Source organism: Pleurodeles waltl, chromosome 2_2 (assembly GCF_031143425.1).
Source record: "Pleurodeles waltl isolate 20211129_DDA chromosome 2_2, aPleWal1.hap1.20221129, whole genome shotgun sequence".
In the NCBI taxonomy this organism is placed as follows: Eukaryota; Metazoa; Chordata; class Amphibia; order Caudata; family Salamandridae; genus Pleurodeles; species Pleurodeles waltl.
In genome coordinates this window covers 503,200,807-503,223,704 of record NC_090439.1, presented here as the reverse complement: position 1 = coordinate 503,223,704, position 22,898 = coordinate 503,200,807, and the positions used below count along the sequence as shown (strand labels likewise).

The 22,898-nt window shown below is 44.6% G+C and overlaps 1 protein-coding gene across 1 annotated transcript in view; it reads right to left on the bottom strand.

Annotated features, from left to right (window-relative positions):
- The window catches only part of MIB1 (MIB E3 ubiquitin protein ligase 1), a 345,878-nt gene that overhangs the window by 81,896 nt on the left and 241,084 nt on the right, over positions 1-22,898 (bottom strand). Inside the window, exon 18 of the mRNA XM_069220006.1 lies at positions 17,985-18,063. Within this exon, the coding sequence (XP_069076107.1) occupies positions 17,985-18,063 (79 nt within the window). The remainder of the gene's footprint in view (positions 1-17,984; positions 18,064-22,898) is intronic.

The following is a 22,898-nucleotide window of genomic DNA, read 5'->3' as shown; positions in this document are numbered from 1 at the left end:
CACGGAAGCCTCCTAATCCTTTTTTCTTTCGCAGGATCGCTGCTATGTCAGACTCGAGAATTCTCTTCTTTCTCTAGATTTAGAGGACCCGCTATTTAGCGTCAAGAGGCTTCAACATCCTTTTATTAATGTTCAGTACCTCTGACTAGCCCTCATTGGCCCTCCCTATCTCTTGATCGCCTTTCAATGTCCAAGTCTTCTCCAAGGATGACCCCAATCAGTGTCCCTTTTTTGGGAACCATGGGGTGGTTCTTTACATTTGGACAATCCTTCAGTCACCAAGTATTTCGTCATAAAGGCAGTTTTAGGTGACTTTGAGTCTGAAGTCTTCAGCTCCAGGGTTTTTATAGATGCTGTTGTTTTAAAGGTTCCCCATCTCCTCAACGTTGTCCTCCCCCTCCTCACTCAACATGTTGAGGTTCCTCAGCGACTGACTCCCCTTCCTCTGTGCCAGCATATTTGCTAACTCAATGCACATTTCTTGTGTCATAGTCCTCTGGTAGGCAGATGTTACAGACCTCTAGGTTGTCTTTTTGAGCAAAGGTACACTCGGGGCAGAACCTAAAGAGAGTGGTCTCCATTTCCCTTGGTGGGTCTCTCATCCCTTCTGTGAATTTTTCAACTGCATGGTTGATGACTTACGTGGTCTGTTTTGCTATTTTGGTGATTCTTGGGCACCTTTTTGTACCTCTTGTTGCAACAGAACGCTGTGTTCTGGGGACAACGTGAGGTATCGTGGGGGAATGTTTGGAGGGGTGGAAATTAATTCTAGGCAATAGCCATTGGGATAATTGATAATACCCAATTGTCTGTGGTGATATTTTGCCAATGAGAGTGGAATTGCTGTAGTCTCCCCCCCACAGGAGAAGTGTGGAGTGGAAGGGTGGGAATGAAGTCACTGCTTAGGTTGTGTAGTGGTTTGCTTTGAGGTTTGGAATTTACCTCTACTCCTGAAATATTGTCCTCATAGGACCCTTTAAACTCCCCCCTTTGATATTGGGTTGGTTGCCCCTGCTTTATTTGGGAATTGGAAACATCAGAGGACTGCAGCTTAAAACCTCCTCTAAACTGGGGTCTGAGAAAGGAGGCTCTATATGCAATGGTGTATAAAGCCCCCATTGCTTTCGCAGTATCCAAGTCTTTTCTCAGTTTCTCAATAGTGGTGTCTACTTCTGGGCCAAACAGATGTTTCTTGTCAAAAGGCATATTAAGTATTGCCTGTTGAATTTCTGGTTTAAAACCAGAGGAGCGTAGCCATGCATGCCTTCTAAGTGTGATGGCAGTATTGACACTCCTTGCGGCTGTATCAGCAGCATCGAGGGCAGACCTTATTTGGTTACTGCTTATAGCTTGTCCCTCTTCCACAACCTGTTGTGCTCTCTTTTGATGCTCCTTTGGGAGGTGCTGTGTAAGATCTTGATTCTCATCCCAATGGGCCCTGTCATATCTTGCTAGAAGTGCCTTAGAATTGGCAATTCTCCATTGGTTAGCTGCTTGTATAGCAACTATTTTCCCAGCTGCATCAAATTTCCTACTTTCCTTATCAGGAGGAGGTGCGTCTCCTGATGACTGGCTGTTTGCTCTTTTCCTTGTAGCACTGACTACCACTGAGTATGGAGGGACCTGATGAGTGATATAGTCTGGGTCAGTAGGAGCAGGCTTATATTTTTTCTAATCAATTCTAGGGGTGATGATTCTAGCTTTGACAGGCTCATTGAAAATGTGGTCCGCATGTTTAACCATTCTGTGCAACATCGGAAAACACTGGCACCTGGAATGAGTGGAAGACACTGTGTTAAATAAAAAAAGTCTTCTTCCAGGGGGTCCAGTATGCATAAGCACTCCATGATAAGCTTCTGCCCTAGATATTACTTGGGTGTAGGCAGTGGTGTCTTCTGGAGGAGAAGGCTTAGATGGGTAAAGGTCTGGATCATTGTCCGGAATGGGATCAGGGTCATAGAGATCCCATGGGTCTACTGCATCTCCATGCAAATATAATGAGTGTGTTGGAGAAGGCAATGGTGGTGGACTATTGTGAGGTGAACAAAAGCTGTGGAGAGTGAGGAGGAGAAGTAGGGAGAGGTGCTGGTTTCTCCCTTTGTTTCTACACTTTTGCTGGTGGTTGAACAAAGTCTAACTCCTCTTGAAAAGCCAGCTTACTTTTGGTCTTTAAAGAAGGTGCAGTGATGAATCATCCGGTCTCCTTATGTATATGGATTTTCGATTGTCTTTCATCCATAACCTCTAATATTGGCTCAATCTCAGCCTCTTCTTCAGAAGCTTTATGAGATTCCAACATGGGCTTTGAGATTTGCTTTAATTTTCTCGTAAGTCCCTGTTCCTCTGTGTATGAGGATTTTTTCGGCTGCAAAGTGTGGATCTTTTTCGGTCTCGAAAAAGTAGTCTGTTGTCTCAGCTCCGAAACAGAGTGCTGAATTTTCGACTCTGAGGAATGAGGCCTTTTACTGGAGTCTAAAAATGGAAGTTTTAGCTGATTTACTCGACTCCGAGGTGGACGGGGTTGGCCTTTTTCGGCGCCAACCCGGAAGGTCGGTCGCCAACAGTCTTTTTTCGGGCCGAACCATGGCCTTCTGGCAGTAGTCTACCCAAGGCCTTCAAAAGTTCTTTCTGTAGGGGTGTAGGGGCAGACATACCCACATGCTGGCCAGCTGTTATGGGTCTATAGTTATCTGATTCTTGTTCGGATTCAGTGTCTCAGATGGAGACTGCAGTCTGCGCCTGCTCCTCCTCCATGACGTTGAGATGTTCGGTGCTTTTCGAAGCCATTTTGAGTCTTTGGGCTCTGCAATCTCTCAGGATCTTCTTTGAATGAAACGATCGACAGTCCTCGCAACCTTCCTCCCGATGGTCTGGAGAAAGGCACAAATTACAAACCAGGTGTTGATCTGTATAGGGGTACTTCAAGTGGCACTGAGGGCAGAATCCGAAAGAGTCTAATCCATCAGGCTTTCCACACGATAGGCCCAAGTTGGGCGCACGCGCGCCCCGAATGGCAAGATGAAGGTTTCAACTGTGCTACTGAGTCGATACTAGATGGGAACAAGATCGAAACAATACAGATGAATAAGTAGGTTTTCTGAGGTTTTCCGAATCGAAGTCGTGGAGTGAGAGGAAACCTGTCCGAACCCGACCGCGGAAAGAAAGCAATCTAACAATGGAGTTGATGCCCATGCGCACTGTAACCGAGAGGAGGAGTCACTCGATCCCGTGACTCTGCAAACACTTCTTCGAAGAAAAACAACTTGTAACACTCCGAGCCCAACACTAGATGTGGGAAGAGCTATGTATAGCATGTGTATCTGCAGCTACACATGCCATCGAACATATATATGTATATATATACATATATATGTGTGTATATATATATATATATATATATATGGAAAATGTCACTTACCCAGTGTACATCTGTTCGTGGCATGAGACGCTGCAGATTCATATGCTGTGCATTATCCTGCCATCTAGTGTTGGGCTCGGAGTGTTACAAGTTGTTTTTCTTCTAAGAAGTCTTTTCGAGTCACGAGACAAAGGGACTCCTCCCTTTCGGCTCCATTGCGCATGGGCGTCGACTCCATCTTAGATTGTTTTCCCCGCAGAGGGTGAGGTAAGAGTTGTGAGTATACTAGATGTGGCCATGCAATGGAGTAGGTATGTATGTACATAATGTGTATCAAAAGAATATTTATATACAAATTTTCAATTTTCATTCAACTAATAATGGCTACAGGCTCCCGGGGAGGTGGTAGGGCGCATGTGAATCTGCAGTGTCTCATGCCACGAACAGATGTACACTGGGTAAGTGACATTTTCCGTTCGGTGGCATGTGTAGCTGCAGATACACATGCTGTGCATAGACTAATTAGCAGTAATCTCCCCAAAAAGCGGTGGTTTAGCCTGTAGGAGTTGAAGTTGTCTGAAATAATGTTCTTAATACAGCCTGTCCTACTGTGGCTTGTTGCGTTGCTAACACATCTACACAGTAATGCTTAGTGAATGTATGAGGCGTAGACCAGGTGGCTGCCTTGCAAATTTCTGTCATAGGTATATTCCCAAGAAAAGCCATTGTGGCGCCTGTCTTCCTAGTGGAATGTGCTCTTAGCGTAATAGGTAAATCTCTTTTTGCTTTAATATAGCAAGTTTGAATACATTTAACTATCCATCTGGCGATGCCTTGTTTGGGTATAGGATTACCTGCACAAGGTTTTTGGAAGGCTACAAACAATTGCTTTGTTTTACGAAACTGTTTTGTTCTGTCAATGTAATACATTAGTGATCTTTTTATGTCTAATGTATGTAAGGCTCTTTCGGCTATTGAGTCTGGTTGCGGAAAGAAGACTGGGAGTTCCACAGTTTGGTTTAGGTGGAATGGTGATATGACCTTTGGTAAGAATTTGGGATTTGTACGGAGAACCACTTTATGTATTTGTATAAAGGGTTTCTGTGAGGGCTGTCACTATGGATCCATATCCCTTCACAAACCTCCTATAGTACACAGTCAAGCCAAGGAATGCCCTGACTTGAGTCTGGGTTTTTGGAGCTGCCCAGTCCAGAATAGTCTGGATCTTAGGCTGGAGTGGCTGAACTTGGCCTCTACCTACAAGGTGTCCCAAAGTAAACCACAGTTCCCTGCCCTATCTGGCATTTGGATGCCTTGATAGAGAGGCCTGCTAATTGCAGAGCCTTCAAAACCTTCTTCAGGTGGACCAGGTGATCCTGCCAGTTGGAGCTGAAGACAGCAATATCGTCAAGATAAGCTGCACTAAAGGACTCCAAGCCAGCAAGGACTTGATTCACCAACCTTTGGAAGGTGGCAGGGGCATTCTTTAAACCAAAGGGCATAACAGTAAACTGATAATGCCCATCAGGTGTGGAGAATGCTGTCTTTTCTTTTGCTCCAGGTGCCATTTCGATTTGCCAGTACCCTGCTGTCAAGTCAAAGGTACTTAGGAATTTGGCAGCACCTAATTTATCTATCAGTTCATCAGCCCTTGGAATGGGATGGGCATCTGTCTTGGTGACAGAATTAAATCCTCTGTAGTCCACACAAAACCTCATCTCTCTCTTTCCATCTTTGGTGTGAGGTTTGGGGACTAAGACCACTGGGCTAGCCCAGGGGCTGTCAGAGTGCTCAATTATTCCCAACTCCAGCATCTTGTGGACTTCCACCTTGATGCTTTCCTTAACTTGGTCAGACTGTCTGAAAAAATGTTTTTGACAGGCATGCTGTCTCCTGTGTCCACATCATGGGTACACAGGTGTGTCTGACCAGGGGTAAGGGAAAAGAGCTCAGCAAACTGTTGCAGGACCTTCTTACAATCAGATTGCTGTTGGCCAGAGAAGGTGTCTGAATAGATCACTCCATCTACTGAACCATCCTTAGGGTTTGATGTGAGGAGATCAGGGAGAGGTTCACTCTCAGCTTCCTGGTCCTCATCTGTTACCATTAACAGATTCACATCAGCCCTTTCATGGAAGAGCTTAAGGCGGTTCACATGGATCACCCTCTTGGGGCTCCTGCTAGTGCCTAGGTCCACCAGGTAGGTGACCTGACTCTTCTTCTCTAGTACTGGGTAAGGGCCACTCCATCTGTCCTGAAGTGCCCTGGGAGCCACAGGCTCCAAAACCCAGACTTTCTGCCCTGATTGAAATTCAACCATTGCAGCCTTTTGGTCATACCAAAACCTCTGGAGCTGTTGGCTGGCCTCAAGCTTTTTACTTGCCTTTTCCATGTACTCTGCCATCCTTGAACGTAGGCCAAGTACATAGTCCACTATGTCTTGTTTAGGCTCATGAAGAGGTCTCTCTCAGCCTTCTTTAGAGCTAGTGGTCCCCTTACAGGGTGGCCAAACAGAAGTTCAAAAGGTGAGAACCCTACTCCCTTCTGAGGCACCCCTCTGTAAGCGAAAAGCAGACATGGCAAGAGGACATCCCATCTCCTTTTGACTTTTTCAGGGAGCCCCATGATCATGCCTTTTAATGTCTTGTTGAATCTCTCAACAAGGCCATTAGTTTGTGGATGATAGGGTGTAGTGAATTTATTAGTCACTCCACACTCATTCCACATGTGTTTCAGGTATGCTGACATGAAGTTGGTACCTCTGTCAGACACCACCTCCTTAGGGAAGCCCACTCTGGTAAAGATACCAATGAGGGCCTTGGCTACGGCAGGGGCAGTAGTCGACCTAAGGGGAATAGCTTCAGGGTATCTAGTAGCATGATCCACTACTACTAGTATGCACATGTTCCCTGAGGCTGTGGGAGGTTCAAGTGGACCCACTATGTCCACACCCACTCTTTCAAAGGGGACCCCCACCACTGGAAGTGGAATGAGGGGGGCCTTTGGATGTCCACCTGTCTTACCACTGGCTTGACAGGTGGTACAGGAGACAAAAAACTCCTTGACGTTCTGGGACATGTTGGGCCAGTAGAAGTGGTTGACTAGTCTCTCCCACGTCTTGGTTTGTCCCAAATGCCCAGCAAGAGGAATATCATGGGCTAAGGTCAGAATGAACTCTCTGAGCTCCTGAGGCACTACCACTCTCCTAGTGGCACCAGGTTTGGGATCTCTTGCCTCAGTGTACAGGAGTCCATCTTCCCAATAGACCCTATGTGTTCCAGTTTTCTTGCCATTGGACTCTTCAGCAGCTTGCTGCCTAAGGCCTTCAAGAGAGGGACAGGTTTCTTGCCTCTTACACAACTGCTCCCTTGAGGGTCCTCCTGGGCCTAAGAGCTCAACCTGATAAGGTTCTAACTCCATAGGCTCAGTTCCCTCAGAGGGCAGAACTTCTTCCTGAGAAGAGGTGTTCTCTTTTTGTTGTTGTGTTGCAGCTGGTTTCCCCAGTTGTCTTTCCTTTCCTCTTGGTAGGCTGGGCCCTTTTTCCAGACTCCAGCTCTACTTTTTCACCCTGAGCCTTGCAATGTGCCCTTGTCTTGACACACACCAGTTCAGGGATACCCAGCATGGCTGCATGGGTTTTCAGTTCTACCTCAGCCCATGCTGAGGACTCCAGGTCATTTCCAAGCAAACAGTCTACTGGGATATTTGAGGAGACCACCACCTGTATCAGGCCATTGACCCCTCCCCACTCTAAAGTTACCATAGCCATGTGATGTACTTTAGTTTGATTGTCAGCATTGGTGACTGGATAAGTTTGTCCAGCCAGGTATTGACCAGGGGAAACCAGTTTCTCTGTCACCATAGTGACACTGGCACCTGTATCCCTCAGGCCTTCTACACTTGTCCCATTAATTAAGAGCTGCTGCCTGTATTTTTGCATATTAGGAGGCCAGGCAGCCAGTGTGGCTAAATCCACCCACCCTCAGAGACTAATGTAGCTTCAGTGTGACACCTGATTTGCTCTGGGCACACTGTTGATCCCACTTGGAGACTAGCCATTCCAGTGTTAGCTGGAGTGGAGTTGGAAGTGGTACTTTTCTTGGGACAGGCCTTGTTCTCCAGTTTGGTGTCTAGGCTGATTACAGCTACGACACCAGGCCTTTTTGGGATCAAAGTTTTTACCCTTGTACCCAAAATTGTTTTGTGAAGAGGCTCTGGGCCCACCCTCCTGTGCAGGTTTTTGGGGGCCTGTAGAAGACTCTTTACTATTTTTGTTTTTGGATGTCTCAACACCTTTCCCCTGGGAGGCTTTGTGACCCCTTTCTTTTGGTCATCCCCTGTGGAAGTCTTGGTCACCCTAGTCTTGACCCAATGGTCCGCCTTCTTTCCCAATTCTTGGGGAGAAATTGGTCCTAGGTCTACCAGATGCTGATGCAGTTTATCATTGAAACAATTACTTAATAGGTGTTCTTTCACAAATAAATTGGACAGCCCATCATAATCATTTACACCACTGCCTTGAATCCAACCATCCAGTGTTTTCACTGAGTAGTCCACAAAATCAACCCAGGTCTGGCTCCAGGAATTTTGAGCCCCCCTGAATCTAATTCTATACTCCTCAGTGGAGAATCCAAAGCCCTCAATCAGGGTTCCCTTCATGAGGTTATAAGATTCTGCATCTTTTCCAGAGAGTGTGAGGAGTCTAGCCCTACACTTTCCAGTGAACATTTCCCAAAGAAGAGCACCCCAGTGAGATCTGCTTACTTTTCTGGTTACACAAGTCCTCTCAAAAGCTGTGAACCATTTGGTGATGTCATCACCATCTTCATATTTAGTTACAATCCCTTTGGGGATTTTCAACATTACAGGAGAATCTCTGACCCTATTTATGTGCTGCCACCATTGATGGGACCTAGGCCCATCTCTTGTCTTTCCCTTTCTATGGCTAGGATCTGTCTTTCCAAAGCCAATCTTTTGGCCATCCTGGCTAACTGGATGTCCTCTTCACTGGGGTTATCCTCAGTGATTTCAGAGGTGCGGGTCCCTCCTGTGAGGGAAGCAGCATCTCTGACTAGTATTTTTGGAGACAGGGCTTGAGTGGCCCTGTTCTCCCTAAGTAGGACTGGAGGGGGGGAATTCTCCTCCTCCAAGTCACTATCATCATCCTCTGTGTTGTCATCCCCAGAGGGGTTGGCTTTTTCAAACTCTGCCAAAAGCTCCTGGAGCTGTAGTTTAGAGGGTCTTGAGCCAATTGTGATTTTCTTTAGTTTGCAGAGAGACCTTAGCTCACTCATCTTAAGATGGAGGTAAGGTGTGAGGTCGAGTTCCTCCACATTCATCTCTGCACTAGACATTATGTTTCTAAAAGTTGCAATACTTTTTAAGAGTCTAAAACTGGTTCTAGAATCTAATTCAAACTTTCACAAAACTTTTAAACTCTAAAAGAAATGCTAACAGGGACTAACACGAGGCCCTAGCAGGACTTTTACAAATTTAGAAAAATAGTTCAAATTGCAAAAATCTATTTCTAATGACAATTTTTGGAATTTGTTGTGTGATCAGGTATTGGCTGAGTAGTCCAGCAAATGCAAAGTATTGTACCACACCGCTGATCCACCAATGTAGGAAGTTGGCTCTGTATGCACTATTTCAAAGTAAGGAATAGTATGCACAGAGTCCAAGGGTTACCCTTAGAGGTAAGATAGTGGCAAAAAGAGATAATACTAATGCTCTATTTTGTGGTAGTGTGGTCGAGCAGAAGGCTTATCAAAGGAGTAGTGTTAAGCATTTGTTGTACATACACACAGGCAATAAATGAGGAACACACACTCAGAGACAATTCCAGGCCAATAGGTTTTTGTATAGAAAAATATCTTTTCTTAGTTTATTTTAAGAACCACTGGTTCAAATTCTACATGTAATACTTTGCATGAAAGGTATTGCAGGTAAGTACTTTAGGAACTTTGAATAATCACAATAGCATATATACTTTTCAAATAAAACACATATAGCTATTTTAAAACCAGACAGTGCAATTTTCACAGTTCCTAGGGGAGGTAAGTAATTATTAGTTCTTGCAGGTAAGTAAACCACCTACGGGGTTCAAGTTTGGGTCCAAAGTAGCCCACCGTTGGGGGTTCAGAGCAACCCCAAAGTTACCACACCAGCAGCTCAGGGCCGGTCAGGTGCAGAGTTCAAAGTGGTGCCCAAAACACATAGGCTTCAATGGAGAAGGGGGTGCCCTGGTTCCAGTCTGCCAGCAGGTAAGTACCCGCGTCTTCGGAGGGCAGACGAGGGGGGTTTTGTAGGGCACTGTGGGGGGGGACACAAGCCCACACAGAACGTACACCCTCAGCAGCACGGGGGCGGCCGGGTGCAGTGTGCAAACAAGTGTCGGGTTTGTAATAGTAATCAATGGGAGACCAAGGGGTCTCTTCAGCGATGCATGGAGGCAAGGGGGGGGGGGCTCCTCGGGGTAGCCACCACCTGGGCAAGGGAGAGGGCCTCCTGGAGGTCACTCCTGCACTGGAGTTCCGATCCTTCAGGTCCTGGGGGCTGCGGGTGCAGGGTCTTTTCCAGGCGTCGGGATCTGAGAGTCAGGCAGTCGCGGTCAGGGGGAGCCTCGGGATTCCCTCTGCAGGCGTCGCTGTGGGGGCTCAGGGGGGGGACAACTTTGGTTACTCACAGTCTCGGAGTCGCCGGGGAGTCCTCCCTGAAGAGTTGGTTCTCCACAAGTCGAGCCGGGGGCGTCGGGTGCAGAGTTGCAAGTCTCACGCTTCTGGCGGGAATTGCAGGGGTCTTTAAATTGCTTCTTTGGAAACAAAGTTGCAGTCTTGGGTGAACAGGGCCGCTGTTCTCGGGAGTTTCTTGGTCCTTTTAGAGCAGGGCAGTCCTCTGAGGATTCAGAGGTCGCTGGTCCTGGGGAAAGCATCGTTGGAGCAGTTTTCTTCCAAAGGGGGGAGACAGGCCGGTAGGGCTGGGGCCAAAGCAGTTGGTGTCTCCGTCTTCTCTGCAAGGTTTTTCAGCACAGCAGTCCTCTTCTTCTTAGGTTGCAGGAATCTGAGTTCCTAGGTTCAGGAGAGCCCCTAAATACAGAATTTAGGGGTGTGTTTAGGTCAGGGAGGGCAGTAGCCAATGGCTACTAGCCCTGAGGGTGGCTACACCCTCTTTGTGCCTCCTCCCAAGGGGAGGGGGTCACATTTCTATCCCTATTGGGGGATCCTCCATCTGCAAGATGGAGGATTCCTAAAAGTCAGAGTCACTTCAGCTCAGGTGGCCTTAGGGGCAGTCCTGACTGGTCAGTGACTCCTCCTTGTTTTTCTCATTATCTCCTCCGGCCTTGCCGCCAAAAGTGGGGCCGTGGCCGGAGGGGGTGGGCAACTCCACTAGCTGGAATGCCCTGTGGCGCTGGAACAAAGGGGGTGAGCCTTTGAGGCTCACCGCCAGGTGTTACAGCTCCTGCAAGGGGGAGGTGATAAGCATCTCCACCCAGTGCAGGCTTTGTTACTAGCCACAGAGTGACAAAGGCACTCTCCCCATGTGGCCAGCAACATGTCTCGAGTGTGGCAGGCTGCTAAAACCAGTCAGCCTACACAGGTAGTTGGTTAAGGTTTCAGGGGGCACCTCTAAGGTGCCCTCTGGGGTGTATTTTACAATAAAATGTACACTGGCATCAGTGTGCATTTATTGTGCTGAGAAGTTTGATACTAAACTTCCCAGTTTTCAGTGTAGCCATTATGGTGCTGTAGAGTTCGTGTTTGACAGCCTCCCAGACCATATACCCTTATGGCTACCCTGCACTTACAATGTCTAAGGTTTTGTTTAGACACTGTAGGGGCACAGTGCTCATGCACTGGTGCCCTCACCTATGGTATAGTGCACCCTGCCTTAGGGCTGTAAGGCCTGCTAGAGGGGTGACTTATCTATACTGCATAGGCAGTGAGAGGCTGGCATGGCACCCTGAGGGGAGTGCCATGTCGACTTACTCGTTTTGTCCTCACCAGCACACACAAGCTGGCAAGCAGTGGGTCTGTGCTGAGTGAGTGGTCCCCAGAGTGGCATAAGATATGCTGCATCCCTTAGAGACCTTCCCTGGCATCAGGGCCCTTGGTACCAGTTACAAGGGGACTTACCTGGATGCCAGGGTGTGCCAATTGTTAAAACAAAAGTACAGGTTAGGGAAAGAACACTGGTGCTGGGGCCTGGTTAGCAGGCCTCAGCACACTTTCAATTCAAAACATAGCATCAGCAAAGGCAAAAAGTCAGGGGGTAACCATGCCAAAGAGGCATTTCCTTACAGTTCTTGAATAGTAAATGCTTGTATCTCACTTACTTTTCTAAGTGATGTGATAGCTATTAGAAAGGCTACTTTCCAAGTCAAATATTGCATTTCACAAGAGTGCATGGGTTCGAATGGTGGTCCCATGAGTCGTGTTAATACAATATTAAGGTTCCACGAAGGTACTGGTGGTGTCCTTGAGGGTATGATTCTTTTTAGTCCCTCCATAAATGCTTTAATGACTGGGATTCTAAAAAGCGATCTTGTATGCGTAATCTGCAGATAGGCAGACATTGCAGTGAGATGTATTTTAATGGAAGAGAATGCTAGATTAGACTTTTGTAAGCATAATAAGTAGCTTACAATGTCTTTTGTGGAGGCATGTAGTGGTTGAATGTGATTAGTGTGGCAGTAGCAAACAAATCTTTTCCAACAAATCTTTTCCATTTGTTTGCGCAACAATGTCTTGTTGTAGGTTTTCTAGCTTGTTTAATGACCGCCATACACTCGTGTGTAAGGTTTAGATGTCCGAATTCTAAGACTTCAGGAGCCAGATTGCTAGATTGAGCGATGCTGGATTGGGGTGTCTGATCTGTTGTTTGTGTTGTGTTAACAGATCTGGTATGTTTGGTAATTTGATGTAAGGTACTACTGATAAGTCCAACAGTGTTGTGTACCACGGTTGGCGAGCCCAGGTTGGTGCTATGAGTATTAGTTTGAGTTTGTTTTTAATTAGGTTGTTGACCAGATAAGGAATGAGTGGGAGAGGGGGAAAAGTGTAAGCAAATATCCCTGACCAACTCATCCATAGTGCATTGCCCTTGGATTGAGGGTGTGGGTACCTGGACGCGAAGTTTTGGCATTTCGTGTTTTCTTTTGTTGCGAATAGGTCTATGTTTGGAGTTCCCCAGCAGAGGAAGTGATCCTGTAGGATCTGGGGATGAATTTCCCATTCGTGAGTTTGCTGGTGACCTCGACAAATTGTCGGCTAACTGGTTCTGAATGCCCGGTATGCATTGTGCTATCAGGCGAATGTGATTGTGAATTGCCCAATGTCAAATCTTTTGTGCCAAGAGACACAGTTGTGACGAGTGTGTCCCCCCTTGTTTGTTGAGATAATACATTGTTGTCATGTTGTCTGTTTTGACAATAATGTGTTTGCAGGCTACCAGTGGTTGAAATGCTTTTAATGCTAGAAACACCGCTAGCAGTTCCAGATGATTTATGTGAAGTTGTTTTTGTTGATTTTCCCATTGACCCTGTATGCTGTGCTTGCTGAGGTGTGCTCCCCACCCTATCATGGAAGCATCTGTTGTGATAACTGCTTGAGGCACTGGGTCTTGGAATGGCCGCCCTTTGTTTACATTTATAGGGTTCCACCATTGAAGCAAGAAGTGTGTTTGACGGTCTATCAACACTAGATCTTGAAGTTGACCCTGTGCTTGTGTCCATTGTTTTGCTAGGCACTGCTGTAAGGGCCTCATGTGTAATCTTGCATTTGGGACAATGGCTATGCATGAAGACATCATGCCTAGAAGTTTCATTACAAACCTTACTGGGTAGTGTTGGTTTGACTGTATGCTTGATGTTATATTTTGGAATGCTTGGACCCTTTGTGGGCTTGGCGTGGCAATTGCCTTTTGTGTGTTGAGTGTTGCTCCCAAGTATTGTTGTATTTGGGATGGTTGCAGATGTGATTTCTGGTAATTTATAGAGAACCCTAGTTTGTGTAGAGTTACTATGACGTATTGTGTGTGAAGACGACACTGTTGTTGAGTGTTGGTTTTTATTAGCCAGTCTAAATATGGGAATACATGCATGTGCTGTCTCCTTATGTGAGCGGCTACTACTGCTAGGCATTTTGTGAATACCCTTGGGGCTGTTGTTATCCCGAACGGTAACACTTTGAATTGATAGTGTACGCCGTGTATTACAAACCTTAAGTATTTTCTGTGAGAAGGATGGATGGGTATGTGAAAGTACGCATCCTTGAGATCCAATGTTGGCATGTAGTCCTCCTTTTTTAGTAAGGGAACCACGTCTTGAAGTATTACCATGTGGAAGTGGTCTGACTTGATGACGAGATTCAGTGTTCTGAGATCTAAGATAGGTCTTAACGTTTTGTCCTTCTTTGGAATTAGGAAATATAGTGAGTAGACGCCTGTTCCTTTCTGATGGTTGGGTACTGGCTCTATTGCTTGTTTTTGTAATAGTGCTTGGACCTCTATTTGTAATAGGTCTAAGTGTTGTTTGGACAGATTGTGTGCCCTTGGGGGCACATCTCGCGGGAAATTTGTTAATTCTATGCAATAACCATGTTTAATAATGGCTAGGACCCATGCTTCTGTGGTGATGTGTGTCCAGTTCTGATAGTATGCGGTAAGTCTCCCCCCCACTGGTGATGAGTGTTGGGGTTTTGTGACATTTGAGTCACTGTTTGGTTTGGTTTGTTTTAGGTGTCTGGAACTTTCCCCTTCCTCTTGGGAATTGTCCCCCTCTATATGAGCCACAAAACCCTCCCCTCTGGTATTGTGCCTGATAGGTGGGTCTGGTTTGAGAGGTGGAAGGCTCTGGTGTTTGCATTTGAAAACCCCCTCTGAAATGTGGCTTTCTAAATGTGCCTCTGCCTTGAGGGGAGTAGAGCGCGCCCATTGCTCTGGCCGTGTCCGTGTCTTTCTTTAACTTTTCAATTGCTGGGTCCACTTCCGGCCCAAACAATTGTTCTTGGTTAAAAGGCATGTTCAACACCACTTGTTGGATTTCTGGCTTGAATCCAGAGTTTCTTAACCATCCATGCCTTCGAATGGTTACCGCAGTGTTGACCATTTGTGCTGCCGTGTCTGCAGAGTCTAGTGCAGACCTTATTTGGTTGTTGGATATTGCCTGACCTTCTTCCACAACCTGCTGGGCACGTTTCTGGTGTTCTTTGGTCAAGTGTATAATGTGTTGCATCTCGTCCCAGTGTGCCCTATCGTAGCGAGCAAGTAGGGCTTGCGAATTAGCGATCCGCCATTGATTGGCTGCCTGTGCTGCCACTCGTTTGCCCGCCTCGTCAAACTTTCTACTCTCTTCGTCAGGTGGTGGTGCGTCCCCTGACGATTGGGAGTTTGTCCTCATTCTTGCTGCTCCTACAACCACCGAGTCCGGTGTAAGTTGTTGTGTTATAAACACAGGATCTGTTGGGGGAGGCTTGTACTTCTCCACCCTAGGCGTGATAGCCCTTCCTTTAGCTGGCAGCTGGAATACTTGTTTTGCATGTTTGAGCATACCCGGGAGCATTGGCAGACTCTGGTAGGAAGCGTGGGTGGAGGCCAAGGTTTGTGTGAGTTTTGGACGGGGCAGTTTTACTCACTGTTTGCTGCACCGTTGAGGGTTGCTCGCTTTCGTCAGAGTCCATCCCCAGGATGGAAATTCTTTCCTCCTCTCCGACCTCGTCGAGTTGTTCTCTTGGTGTCCACGCCATTTGCAGTTTTCTCGCTTGTTGATCACGTACGGTCTTTTTAAATCGAAACGCTCGACAAGCCTCACAAGTATCCTCCCTGTGTTCTGGTGACAAACACAGATTACAGACCAGGTGTTGGTCTGTATAGGGATACTTCAAGTGGCACTTCGGACACAAGCCGAAGGGGATCCGGTCCATTAGTCTTCGAAGATGGATGTGGTCGGGCAGACCAGGCCCCGCTGAAGAAAGGAAGCCCCGATTCGAAACACGGAGCGAAGAGGAACACGTCCGAACCCGATGGCGGAAAGAAAACAATCTAAGATGGAGTCGACGCCCATGCGCAATGGAGCCGAAAGGGAGGAGTCCCTCGGTCTTGTGACTCGAAAAGACTTCTTCAAAGAAAAACAACTTGTAACACTCCGAGCCCAACACTAGATGGCAGGATAATGCACAGCATGTGTATCTGCAGCTACACATGCCACCAAACATATGTTTCTCTTCATTTTTTTCCCTTTTTAATTTAGAACATTCTACCCTCAGTGAATGGAATGTTCCAATAGCCTTAGAGCCCTTCTGTCTCAGGCTATAATTGTGGATCCATCAGAAAAGGCCAACACAAATTGGTGTGTAAGAATGTCCTTCTGTCCATGACAGATGTGGACTGAGCCATTACCACAGACAGTACACTGTCATTCACGTGGCAAGAGAGCCAATGACAGCCATTTCTGATTAAATGTGCACATTTCCATCAAAATGAATGCCTTTCACTGTCCAGGCAGGTTGATCATTCCTTACGTTTTCTCTTTTTACAGTTCCGTTTTCATTTCTTTGCTTTTCTTTTTATTGTACATCTTCTTTAGAGGAGACAACAGCTCTCTAGGTAGCGCTAAGGTGTCACTTGCTTGTCCTTCATTTCACTGCTAGTGTGCCACACCCCATGTTGGCATTCATTGCTATTCTTAGGTCGAGCATAAGCATTCGACAGGGAGTATACTTAAGTATACTTTTACTGTGGGTTAAATTAATTTCATTTGTTGGTTGCAGAGTCCTTTGAAAATTATTGCTCACTAGTGGTCAGTTCTGCCTTTTTCTCCCTCTTTTTTCTGTTACAGAGCAGTGACCAACTACTGTATTGTTTCACTTTGGTTTCTTTATCTGTTGTGGTGATGGACTATTTTGTTTTACATTTCTTTGGTGGTCCTCTTTCACTGTGCGTATTTTGGGCTGGTAGCTGCCTGCGTTTTATTGCTGCATTCCGTTCCTCCCACCTCCTCCTATGTTGCTGACATATGTTTTGGTTTTACTCCAGTGCTGTCATCCTTTACCTTGCTCCTAAAATAAGCTTATTGTACTGAACAAACACCATATGCCATAGCATCGCTTTTCAGAGAGTCTCTATCTCCCCAGGGCCCCTCCCTGCCAGCACTCATGACATTGCACACAGGGCATTGCTTATCTCCTTTATTGAGTCCATAAATCTTCTCAGGCTGCTCTGTTAACTTCATTAGAGCTTTGTTGAAATGCGAGGCAAAAATGCTTGTTTGTTTAGTTCCCACTGTGTTTAGACAGCAGCATGTTTTCTTATTTTAACTGATCTTGCATATGTTGTTGGGTGTGTGTGTTTTATTGAGGGTAAATGCAAGTCAGCTGTTAGATGAATGGTTGCATGAGTTTAAAGACGAGTGATGGAGTGCATGTATGATGACATGCTGAATACCTAAACCCATCAATGAAAAATAAAATGACATGTTCAGTCATAACCCTGACCTAATGGCATTAACAATGCTTGCTTAATTATTTGAGCTATTGACATGATCTAAGGGAAAGCCCTCTTATATTTATTAAAAAAACGACTTCAGTACAGTATTTTCCAGGTCCAACATTGTACAAAACTAGAAGCCTCAAGAATATTGTTCGGAACATTAAAAAAAGCAAACACTATAAATTGTTTGCGACTTACTGTTTAAACGGGTTGTGGAGGGACGTGATCCAAAGACATTTTTGTTACAAAGTCAATGTTAAGGCGAGAAACAACTGGCTACAAACTTCATACACTGCAATAACCTGATCTCTTTGGGAAGTTTGCAATAATCATCTTGAAAAAAAATCATAGGCATCTAAAACCTGCCCAGAGCACACCACGTGCCACCGAACTTATGTGAACCTGAGGCTGCAAAGTTTTCTGCATATTTAAATTTGTTACATAAGGCATCATCTGTGCATAATCTGTGGATTGTAACAAAAAATGTTTCTAGCTCAAGCTGATCAAGTTACTGAAATTCAGCAATGTGTGTTGCTGCTCACTGGAAGATCCTTACTGTTGTGTTTTGCCCAGACAGAATCAACATGTGTAAAACTGACAATAATGAACACTATCACAAAAAGTACACTGCATAATTTGCCTTTTCATGCCACATAATTTAGTCAACCCTAATGCATAATTTGGTTCTACCCTGCTGATTAATTCAAGTGGTCATGCTTTCAACAAATCCATCAGTGAGCAGCTGCTTGCATGTCCCTGCAACATAAGCTTCATGTTTAAAGGTACGAATAAAGATTTATGAGGAAGCTTTGCTGTAGTTTCCAAGGACGACTAAGTAGCAAAAGAGGTCTTCTGTGAGCCAGAACATGTTTTGTAGTGACAAAAAGCACAGCAAACCAACTAACCATCATAGCTCAATTCCCATATCAGAGCAATTACAACACTCACAAATTAGACTTTAATCATAAGGGTTTCAATGACCAACAATAAAAGATCTGGACATGATTAGTGGTATTCAGAGATACTGCAATGGATTTGTAAGCACCAGTGTCACCAACAAGAAAACCCTAAAACTGTAAAGAGTAACACCAATTAAATCATTTAAAATATGCAAACAAAGTAAACTTCTTTGTCGATTACTTACTTTCACATGCACATATATGGCCACAGGGCTGGAACAGAACTGCTGCTTTCTTATCTGAGCATACCACACACTCTTCAATCTAATAAAAGGAAAACATATTAGCAAAATGTTCTTAAATTTGCCTGCTCATTATTAGCCAACAATATGCTTAAATTTCATTTGTTTAGTGATAAATACGATGATTTATTAGTCTAATACACAACTGTCTTAACGTTTTTAACTCCATACTTGCTTTAATATATTTTCTAAAGCATTTGTCCCTGTGAGGCAAGAATATTAAACAGGATTACACTTTTATGAAACTTCAACTTGCATGTAAAATTGTCTACTCCGTGCTCTTTCTCTAGCCTTTTTGCTTTTAGAAGCAATCATAAGAAAGCTACAATAAATTTACATTTTTTTTTTTTTTTTAAACTCTCCACCTTTTTCTAAATCTCCACCTCAGTAGCTTAAAGTAAGCAAAATGGATATTTTTCTATTAGAAAAATTGCCTCCCAAACTGAAAGCATCACCAATCTACCGTAGTTTCCAACATGCTCTTCTACAGTGACACACTAAAAAGAGAAGACAACAGCAGGGACTCTTCATTTCTAGGTTAAACATCAACAGTTTTGACTTATCGATGCAACCTCCATTTTGACCACTTCAGAATACAATTCATTCTCTCTTTCAGAAAAATATAGTGCCCCTCACACTGTTATTCCAGGTATCAAGAGGCCATAACGACTATCCTGTGTTAAATTTCTGGGAGATAGCTTGTTTCTCTACAAGATCTCTCTCCCATGCAGTACTGATCAGTGACTTACCTTGAATCTTCCCTCATAAATGTACTCGTTTGGCAATGGCACTGGATTCTCTACCTCCAACACCTAAATGAACCAAAAGAACTGGCAGCACTCGGGCACTTGCCCTCAATTCTTACACTAGCAGCTGTACCTTCAACATAGCTGAAATCCATTTGAAACTATTTTGGTGTGGGTGATACTGTAGCTGTCAAACTGGAAAATGCCTTCCCGTGAAGGCAACATCAGCCATTCAAAAAGGGTTTAAACAGAAAAGAACCTCACATCATACTGCTCCCAAAAGGGCAATCAATGACTCCACATAGGCCTCTTGCTCAAGATCACTTAACAAAATGTTATCTTTTTGAGAATATGGGAAAAATGTGGACTTGTTAAACCCCGCCCACACACCAGATCTTTCACAAGGGCATTTTCTGCTCTTCTAGTTGGAAACTTAAGTCTGGCGCCAATAAATTTGTCAATCACTTCTACTGCTGATCACTAAATACAGCTTACATGTCCACTATTCACAGCCCCGCACTGCTTTACGTAACCCCATATTTCCATGGGTCAGTGTTCTGAAACTGTGACTTTTTCACTGCAAAACCCAGCCTTATAAGGGAACAAAACCACTTGCCTAATCAACTGACAACACTACTGGACAGCAAAATCTCTCAGGAAAGCTGTTACCTAACTTTTAAATAATGTTACTAATGCATTAATCTACAGCGGAGGTAAAATAAGCAAGCACAAAAGTATCGTCAATTTATGAGAGGGTAATGCTGCATCACTGAAGTAAAGATTCAGAAATAGTTACGGTTACGCTATGTTTGGTAAAAAAGTGCTACAAAAAGGGCAAGCTTCATTAACTGGCAGTGTGAAACCAAAAGCCCAAAATCAGAAAGTCTTAATATATTAGGAATGGTCACTCGAAATAGTAAATGTGTACTTCCCACCTATCAGCCGGGCTCAAGTTATGCCAGGGGTGCGGCTCCTTAAAGAACGTATCCTAAACAAAAGAACCATGGATCGGAGGAACCCAGTACCAGGTCACACGAACAATCGCTCTCTCCAACCTTGTAAAACCTTTTTATTGATATGTGGTGACTTCAACACTAAACCTCATTCTATCCTCTGGGACGAACAAGTAGCAGAGGAAGATTATGCTTGGAATATCCCAACGCCTCTTATCCAACGTTGTAATGACTCCAAGAAAGGAGAATTAATCTTTGAAGCATTAATAGAAGGAGGACTTCGCACATTAAATGGGAGAACAAAGTCAGATAAAACCTTTAAATCTACCTTTCGAACTGGAAAAAGGCAAAGCATAATTGACTATATGGCAATAAACATCGAAGCCTGGCATTATGTCATCGATATGGAAATAAGGGACAGAATCGAGAGTGATCACGACCCACTGCTAATGGAGATTACCCATCCGGACGCGAGCCCAGGGAAGGCGGAGTCTCCATTCAACGGAAATAGCCTAACAATAACTATGAGACCAAACAGGAAAAACATATTAAGGTCAAATGAGGATGAACCTTATATGAGTGTTCCCAGCCAAACCTGGTTGTCATTACTTAGCACGTTCTTAAACCCATCAGATAATGACGCTATACCCCTCCTGCATAACTTTAATAATTTGCTACTGCAAACAAAAAAGGAAAAGATCAAGCATCCTCAAATCAATCCTAAAATGATGGAGGGCTGGTTCGATGAAGAGTGTTTAAAGCTAAAAAAGACCTTATCACAAGCACTGAAGAACCGGCACTTGAATGATTCCAACGAGCAACATTTTCATGGATGTAGGCAACAGTACAAAAAATTATTAAGATACAAAAGGAAGATATTTCCACATAAACTTTGGAAAACTTTACTGCAAGCAATAACGGCAGGGAACCCCAAAAAGTTTTGGGAGATAGTCAGGTGGGGATGCGAAGGCCCCCCGAAAAACCTAGAACTGAATATCAACCCTCAACTTTGGGTAAAGCACTTTACTGCCTTGTATCAGGAAGTGGCCAAGACAGAACCAGGGATGACCATTAACCCAAACATCCTCACTCAAGGGCTGGGAGGCAGAAATCAAAGATTAAGCAAAGTATTTCCTCTTCAAAAGACCCATGCAGCATCTTCAAATTGTCTTTTTAGATCGGTAAACGGAACCCAGAATGCACTAGTCTCTAACGAATTTTCCAGCACAAATTCCACGCAAGTAGCCCACGTCATTCCACGTGCAATGAAGTTAATACCGGAATTCAGTGAAAAAGAGATTAAACAAGTTATCCTCCTTCAAAAGACGCATAAGGCTGCAGGCCCAGATGGCATCCCTTCAGATGCTTACCGTAACCAGCTAACGTTATGGTTACCTGCTCTAGCCCGTCTATTCAACAGTGTTTGGCATTACGAGGTAATCCCTCCTTCTTGGAAGGAATCAATAATCGTTCCAATTCACAAAAAAGGGCCTCGGGACATGGTGAGCAATTATAGACCTATCTCACTGCTTGATAGTGTTGGAAAGATTTTTGCCAAACTGATTCAGTCGCGTCTAGACCAATGGCTAGAGGACGGAGATTTAATATCAACACACCAAGCTGGTTTTAGGAGAGGCCAAAGTACAACAGACCAACTTTTTAAGCTAAACATGATCTGTGCTAAATACGCCACCCTTAAAAACTGTCCATTATACCTGGTCTTTGTGGATCTCCAAACAGCCTTCGACAGCGTAAATCGCCAAACATTATGGCAGCTATTGTCGGACATGGGCATACAAGGAAAAATCTTAAGGCTGCTAATTCTATTGCATACAGGAAACACTGCCAGGGTCAGATATTCTACGAGAAATGATTATACGGCCAAAATTCCAATTGAGCGAGGTGTAAAACAAGGCTGCGTTTTGGCCCCAACCTTATTCAATTGTTATATAAATAAAGTAAGTCAAGTTTTGAAGGAATTAAATCTGGACGTGCCAAAACTAGCCAATGAAAGTATACCTATCTTGCTCTTTGCTGATGACGCCGTATTACTGGCAAGAACAGAGATAGCAATGCATGGTCTACTTAGGGGCTTCGAACCTTTCTGTACCTCAAGGAGCATGGTAATCAATGAGGGGAAAACAAAGTTTATGATTCTCAACCAAAAACAGACGTTGCAATCGATTTTTAGGGTAAATAATAAGCCTTTGGCCCGAGTGGCCACCTATGATTACCTGGGCTGCAGATTAGATGAAAAACAGACATGGAAACCACAAATCTACAAAAGCAGAATTTCCTTGGCCCAACAAGCCGGAGCAGTACTCAGATTTGCAAAGGCTACAGGCAATCACTCCGTGAGCTCCGCACTGCTTGCATACAAAACAAAAGCAAGAGCCGCAGCACTTTACAGCGCAGAGATCTGGGGATTCAGAAAGATTCCATCAATACAAGTAACCGAGAACAAATTTTTACACCAATTACTTTGTCTAGGTAATGCTACACCAATGAACGCAATAAGAATTGATCTACAGATGAGAAAGGTTGAGGACTACATCGCTCTGGCTCCAGTAAGATACTGGATCCGTATTTGGACAAAAGAGGCTCTTAAACCATTCAGAGACGTACTTAAGGATATCATGAAGCTGCAAAACCATCGGAAACTGCCCTGGTTCAAACATATCTCAACTATCCTGGCTGCTATCGGCCAGGATGACTTTTGGCTCCATCCAGAAAAAATCGGAAGGCCTAGTCTAGCTGTCATAAAAAAGGCATATTGGGAGCGAAAGACAGAGATTATGTGCGAGTCATTTAGCCCTTTATTCAAGCGGTATATTTTGTTTAACCAAGAGCTTAAACCAGCATTATTCATAGACAGTATTTATCCGGAGGAAAAAAGGGCTCTCTACTTTAAATTCCGTATGGGCACACTACCAGTGACAGCGGTGGTCAACAGATGGCAATCCGCTCCTCCGAGTAGTTTAGAATGTTGTCCATGCCTTCATGGTGGTCCGGAAACACTTTCCCACTTCCTTTTACTATGCCACTTTACGCTCAGACTCCGTAAATTGTACCTTCGTCCACTTTTCAGAACTTCCGGAGTTAGGAAGTGCAAGGAGGCGGAAGCGCTATGTATGCGTTCAGATGAGAAATACATTGTG